At 33.0% G+C, this 7,704-nt stretch overlaps 1 protein-coding gene across 1 annotated transcript; it reads right to left on the bottom strand.

The window, feature by feature from the left end:
• Positions 1 to 823: 823 nt before the first annotated feature.
• Positions 824 to 2,077, bottom strand: LOC139872663 (uncharacterized). The gene is made up of 3 exons (XM_071860591.1): positions 1,924 to 2,077; positions 1,609 to 1,839; positions 824 to 1,398 (listed from the first exon to the last, which is right to left on the bottom strand). Exons 1-3 carry the CDS (start codon positions 2,075 to 2,077, stop codon positions 824 to 826), a joined length of 960 nt encoding a protein of 319 aa, XP_071716692.1.
• Between the last annotated feature and the right edge of the window lie 5,627 nt (positions 2,078 to 7,704).

Raw genomic sequence — 7,704 nt, 5'->3', positions numbered from 1 at the left:
CATGACTAGCAATGTAGATTCGCTCACTCGATAGATCAAGGCATCTATAACCATGATGAATGGGACTGTAACCAAGGAAGACACACGAAGTTGATCTAAAATCCATTTTTAGACGATTATATGCACGAAGATGTGGAAAGCACAGGCATCCGAAAACACGAAGGAATGAGTAATCAGGGGAACGCTTGAATAGATATTCGAAAGGTGACTTGTTTGTAGATATTCGAGTTGGCATGCGATTAATAAGATAAACAGCTGTGTCAAAAGCAAAGTTCCAAAAACGGCGAGGAACATTGCCTTGAGCAAGAAGAGTAAGACCAGTTTCAACAAGATGGCGATTGCGACGCTCAACAAATCCGTTTTGCTCACTCGTGTGAGGACAAGAACGACGATGGATGATGCCAAGAGATGAGAAAAATGAAGTTAAATTGCGAAATTCACCACCCCAGTCAGTTTGAACATTTTTTATTTTAGTAGTGAATTGTCTTTCAACCATGATTACAAAACGTTTGAAAGTATCATAAACATCAGATTTTTGAGTTAAAGGATAAATCCACATATAACAAGAGTGATGATCTACACATAACATAAAATATCGATGTCCATCAGAAGACAAAACTGGTGCAGGACCCCAAACATCACAATAAATCAAATCTAAAATTTTATTACTTCGAAATGTAGAAACGGTTAAAGATAATTTTGATGATTTTCCCATTTGACAAGGACTACACAAAGTTGATAAAGATCTATTTTTAACTAGAAGACAAAATTTAGAAAGCTTAAACTGTAAAAGACGTTGATGTGGATGCCCAAGCCGCCTATGTCAAATTGTAGAAGACGCACGAGCAACTGAAAAAGCAACTTTATTGAGTGGCTGAAATTGTGGAAGGTGGAGCGAGTAAAGACCATGAAGAATGTTGGATATAGAAAAAGTTTTAAGTGGTGAATAAATTTTAGATGAACCTATATGAAGGATAGGGAGTCCCATACCATTACCAACATGGAGCGCGTCATTGCCATGATATGCCTCAGAATTGTCCATGCTTGCTAAATCTGGCGTGACATGGCTGTTTGCACCCGTGTTCGGAAACCAAGCGTTAGATGCTGCTGTAGAGAAGTTGCGACTGTCTACAAAGTTAGCCGTTGGCCTAGCACGAATAGTAGACGGGTCACGATTTGGACACTGTGATGGAATGTGCCCAATCCCACATCGATGACAAGTACCATAAACAGTATTTTGGTTGGATGCCCAGTTAAAGTTACGACTGTCACCTCGACCACGATTGTTATAACCTCGAGAAGCTCCACGACGATGGTTACCACGATTGTTGTTATGGTTAAGCTGACGAGCACCGTAGAAAGCCTGAGAATCTGACGGTGATGGTGTGGTAGGAGTGACTTGAAGTCCAAGAGCAGCCAATTATTGTTGTATGGCCAATAGTTGAGATTGTGGTAATGAAGATTGGTTAAGTAAGTTTCCAGATCCAGTGTTGGCGGTAAAAGCTTGAGTAACAGATGGAACAAATTCAGATTCACGAGTCTTTCCCAACATATAATCGTGGTTACTAAGAAGAGCATGAAGTTCACTAAACGTAGTCTGGAGCTAACGTGTAGTGATATTGGACTTAAGGCTATTGTACTCTTCTCTAAGACCAGAAATGGCAAGCAAAGTGAGGTATTTATCTTTCACGTTTTCACCAATAACTGCAAGGGCATCTGCATACTCTTGTGCACGATTGAGATAAGCATCAGGGGTTTCATCTCCTTTCATCTTAAGATTGAAAAGTTGTGTTTTCAATGTGTATTCTCGAAAGGAAGTATGAGGTGCATAGGCTTTCTCTAGAGAAAGCCAAACATCACTAGAGGTTTCTCAATGTACATGTCGAAAAGAGGCTTCAGAAATCGTCGATATTATCAACATACGAACGTGTGCATCATTAGCAATCCAGATTGGATAATTGGGATTATCCTTTGGAACTGTATCAGGTTCGGTTAATTTTAATTGTTTTGCAGGACAAGGGATTGTGCCGTCCACATAACCAAACATATTATTAGTAACCAAGAATGGGTGGATCATTGTCTTCCAAAAACCATAATTAGTCGGTGAGAGAGTGAATCCAAACTTATGTGAATTATGAGAAGTTTTCTCGGCGGTTGTGATGTCATAACCCGTCCTTAACCGTAAGAACGTGTTAGATAACGTATGATTTCATTGCGAGGTATTGACCTCTATATGCGACATTTTTAAAAGAAAAACTGCATATATTATACATTACAAACCATGATTGTTATTTTTGATACAAGCTTTGGACGAAATAAAGATGATTATCGTTTAGCGATAATCTTCGACTTACAAACTTTACAAATGACGATAACAACACGATTTCTAGCATATTTTACAACACAAGTTCTTGGATATGCAGTCTTATTTTTGACACAAATATGCGTACGCAAGATCCTGCTCAAATTCAACACAATGCAGCGGAAGCTTTTAGAAATCACCTGAGAATAGACATGTTTTAAAAGGTCAACATAAAGTTGGTGAGATATAGGTTTAGTGCCGGCAGCAATATATATATAGACCACAAGATTTCGTATATAAACAGTTTAATAAAAATATTCTAAGTGGTTGAGCACTTGGTAACCATAGTTAACATTCAATCAGGTCGCATATTCCCTTTAATATGAAATCTTACTACACCGTACCAAGTGTAGTCACAAAACGAAGTACTGTGCAACCGTTGAATACTGGTCGTCCAGTCCGGTTGGGGTTGTCAGTCCCGATAGATCTATCAACAGGATTCGCGTTTACAATACCGCTGTAAATATTAGTTACCAAGCTACAGGGAAGTATGCCAGTGGTACAACTCAACGTAGAATATATTTTTCAGTTACTTGTGTCCATATCGTAAAAACATAAAATACATGTATTCTCATCCCGAAATATTTAGAGTTTAAAAGTGGGACTATATACTCACTTTCGTCTTGAAGATATATATAATTTGACTTGGTCTCCGGTTGATATCACGAACCTATCCATATATAATATATCAATACCTTTTCTTTTTAAACAAACGTCACATATATATACTTGTTATACTTTTAATACTTTGAATAATTCCTTAGTCCGTAGTTAGCAGTTCGTTGTTAGTAATTCAATTTTAATGGTTCATTTTTAGATGTTTAATATACCCACAATGAAATAAATAAAACCCCCAACGAAATAAATAAAACCCCATCGTATATGTATTGGTCGAGATTAATCTTGACCCACGGTACCGGTGTTGTCAAATGACGTGTGGCGTACATAAAGTACCGGTGTTGTCAAATGACGTGTTGCGTACAATCATGGGATCTTATGATTAATCTTCTCGTGTTGTTTACGGGTGATCCTGAACCATATAAAATTGAATTATATAAAATATCATGTTATCTTAGAAAGATGTGATTTTATTTAATTTTTCCCAATTAATCCCGAAGTTAAACAAGTCTTGGATAACCAATTTTGTTTTGGTCATAGTTTCTTCGTTACAAATCCGTTTTCGTTGATTCAACTTGCCATCTCCTTGGATCGAGTCCCTCTTTAAGACTATGAACTGTAAATACCTTAGTTTGTATTCAAAATCACACGGCATAGGTGAAACTTTAGTGAAACTTATGAAGTTAAACATTTTCCTTTATGTAAACAACCTTAAATGATTATTTTTCTAAAAATACTTATACTTTGAATTAAATCATGAAATTTTTATGTGTTATCATATTTATAATAAAAATCATTTTTCCAGAAAATAAACCTTCAATTCAAAGTTTAAGATGGTTTTTAATTATCCAACCCAAAACAGTCCCCGGTGGCACTCCGACGTCGTAAAAACAGTTTTTAAGATAATCTTTGAAAAACCAAGTTATACCTTGTTAAATTACCATATATTTAAGTTATATTACAGGTCTTGGAGTATTTTAAAAGTTAAGTTAGAAGGATCTATTTAGTTTGCAAACAAGTTTGAAAACATTCAAACTATGTTCTTGTTGTTAAAATTTTATACCACAAAATAAGATAGCTATATATATATGAATCGAATAAGGTTATGAACAAAGTTACTACCTCAAGTATGATGAAGAAAGTTACTGAATAAACAAGATATGAACTTGTTCTTGATGAGTTGGAAGATTAAAAAGTGATTCATGAAAAGAAACAAAGGTTGTAAGTAAGTTTATATCTTAATTAACTTACATGAATTGAATCAAAGTTTAAACATAGTTTTACCTTGATTATGGAGCTAGAAACTTATGAAGATCTTAAGGAATACTTGAAGATTGAAGATGAAAGAGTTTAAGAGTTAATCTAGCTTGAAAGAAAGTTGATATGGAAGTATGTGTATGTGTAAAAAAATGTGTGGATATGTATGTATATATAGACTTTTTGTTTTGATTTTTAGCTCATAAGTCTTGATTAATGACAAAGGATTGGCTCCCACAAGTTGCTATCATGTCCCTTAATCATTCATGGCTGATCAATGGTATTTCCTATTGGTATATACCAATAGTAAATACATCTAGAAGGTGGGTATGATACGGGTACATATACCGTAGATATACGTATAGAAATCTTGTGAAAAATGGAATGAGGATTCAAATATAGCTATCTTTTGTGAATACACTTATATGGTTTTATGTATTTAAGTTCTTAAAAGTGATTAAATACATTACTTATACGATATATGTATAAACATTATAGGTTATAAGTATTTATGTCAAATAACGTTACGTATGGTTATCGTTTTGAAAACTTAAGTTAGTAGTTTCAAAATATACTTATATCTTATTGTTATTAATACAAAATGAGATATTAAAACATTCATTAATCATGTTTAATATATATATATTCATATATATACACAAACGTATAATTATCATATATTGTATAGTTCGTGATATCATCGGTCAAACTAGACGGTCAAACGTTGTGTAAAACTCTTTTCGAAAACATAAGTCTCAACAATTTGGATTGCTTATCATGTTGGTAAGGTTTAATTTATGTAAATATTAATCTTATAAGTATAGAATGATCGAAAAAGTGCGGGTCGTTACATGTGAAGGCTGAAATCATCGCCATTTGAATTGATGTAATTTAACAGAAGTTTTTTTTTTTACTGAGAATTAGGGTTCCGGCGGCTGCAGACGGCGGCGGACGGCGGCAGACGGCGATGTGGGTCAGTAATCTTTAATTAAAATTGCAGTTTTGGTCGGAATGTTGAGTGGATTTGAATGGTGCCGGCGGTGTAATCAAACGCTCCAGAAAAAGTGGTTTTTCTGGCAAAAACAGTTACTTTCTGGCGAACTGTTCCGGTGGCACGTGGCGGCTGTACGGTGGTCGTCCGGAGTTGAAATTTTCAGGGTTGAGTCGGAATTGTGCTCCGAATTCAATGGTGTAGGAGGTGTTGTGTAATTTTGAGTAACGAAAATTTATTGAGATGCGGTGCTACAGTGACGGATACTGTAGCCGGATTTGTGCCGGATAACAAAAAAAAGGTTTTATTAACCTTGCTCTAATACCATATAATTCCAAGAATTATATCGTATAATCGTATATTGGGTATTAAACAATAGATTACATCAAGTATATATAGGCTAATACAACTTGGAGCCTAAGTCAATATTTAACCCTAGAGCCCATGGGCTTATATGTCTAATAAGGGGGACACCTTTTTGCTTTTTGGTTAATGGTTGTCTAAATTGGTGCTTATGTTAGGATCCCATGCAACATTAAGGATAATGCTTAACAAAAATGCTAGTATGTTCCCTCTAATAAATGGCATTTTATCTTACTTATTAATGGGTTACTAGTTACTAATAATTGAGCTAATTAAATAGTCCACTAACTAGTGTAGGGTGGGCTAAAGTCCAACAAGGTAGAAAGTGCAACAAGACTAACTAGTGTGCTCTAGTAAATTACTAAGCCTAATTAAGCATCCAAAAACCCAAGGAATTGTTATTATAAAATAACAATTAGTATTTCGTAGTCATAATATTCCGATTACGGCAAAAGTTAAACGTGTGCACAGTACGCAGTTCGTTTTAAACGTCAAGTAACACTAACGGTCATAAAGGCTTCCGGGGATCAAGTTAAGTACCCCACATACTTAATGGCATGTTTTAACATATAAATGAAAGTAATCAACATGTAGGGAGTTCCCAGAGTATAATAAATCACAGTACGCACAAATACGCAGTTTCGCGAAAACACAAAGCACAAAAGCAAGTCGAAAAAGTCGGGTCGTTACAAACATGGTAACTGACCTTAACATATAATGCGCATCAATAATATCCCCAAAACAGAACATCTCTTCTGTAAAATATATAAACTTCGAAGTACTAAACACCACGCCCACTAGCTCTTCCGTCTAGTGAACATTCTGGGTGGGGGTGTTAAACTCGGTAGCTACCTTTAGGATTCGCGTGAATTAGGGCCATACCCGTTTCTAATTCTTAGGTTACCAAGCAATAATAATCAGGGGAAAAATATTCACAATAATTAGTGGCAATTATCACGTCCAACTAATTCAATAATAATCCACAGAACTTCTGTCTGCATAATAATTCATTCGAGGAATGTTTTGCTTGTGCCTAGCTCGTCAAACATTTATAAAAGTATCTCAGTCCAAAAATATAGATTTCAAAAGCATTTAATAAAGTAGTTGTAAAAACAGTGCATGTATACTCAGTCCCAAAAATGTAAAGAGTAAAAGGGAATCAAATGAACTCACAATACGATATTTTGTAGTAAAAATATTCATATGACGATACTGAACAATGCAGGGTTGGCCTCGGATTCACGAACCTATATCATTTGTATATATATTAAAACATATAATAGGAATCTCATTTCATTTATTAATTATATAAATTTTTATATATTTGTAGTTATATAGAATTTATAATAAATTCCATTTAAAAAAGTATACTTTATATATTATATCTTATGTTATATCTATTTATTTTTTATATGTATTTAAAATAATTAATATCTATACATTTAGTTATATTACTATATCTATATCTATATACATGATTAGTATTAAATTTAAAATTCAATAGTTTGTTATATGTAAGTATTTATATAAAAATGTTAATATGTTTGATATACGTTTATATGTAATATTAATATAATTAGAGTATATGTAGTAAGTATATTTTATGTACAAAATATTTATTTGTTAAAAATTATAGTTTTGATAATAATGATTTACTAATAATAATAATAACTTTACTAATAATGATAATACTAATTATAATAATAATAATAATAATAATACTTATAATAATAATCGTACTAATAATCTTAATATTAATGTTAATGATGATAATAATAATAATAATAATAATAATAATAATACTTATGATAATAATATTAATGATAATCATAATACTTATTTTAATGATAATAATCTAAACTATATTAATGATAATAATAAAAATCATGATAATAATAGCTAGCACAACAACAACAACAACAACAACAACAACAACAACAACAACAACAACAACAACAACAACAACAACAACAACAACAACAACAACAACAACAACAATAATAATAATAATAATAATAATAATAATAATAATTAAAAATAAAATAGACTACCTTCAAGGAAACAAGCTTTTAAAAAAACTAAACGCCATTGTCGGGGCTCGAACCCGAGACCT

The sequence above is a fragment of the Rutidosis leptorrhynchoides genome, chromosome 10 (genome assembly GCF_046630445.1).
Source record: "Rutidosis leptorrhynchoides isolate AG116_Rl617_1_P2 chromosome 10, CSIRO_AGI_Rlap_v1, whole genome shotgun sequence".
NCBI classification, from domain to species: domain Eukaryota; kingdom Viridiplantae; phylum Streptophyta; class Magnoliopsida; order Asterales; family Asteraceae; genus Rutidosis; species Rutidosis leptorrhynchoides.
The sequence above is the reverse complement of the archived record's forward strand: the minus strand, read 5'-3'. Positions and strand labels throughout refer to the sequence as shown.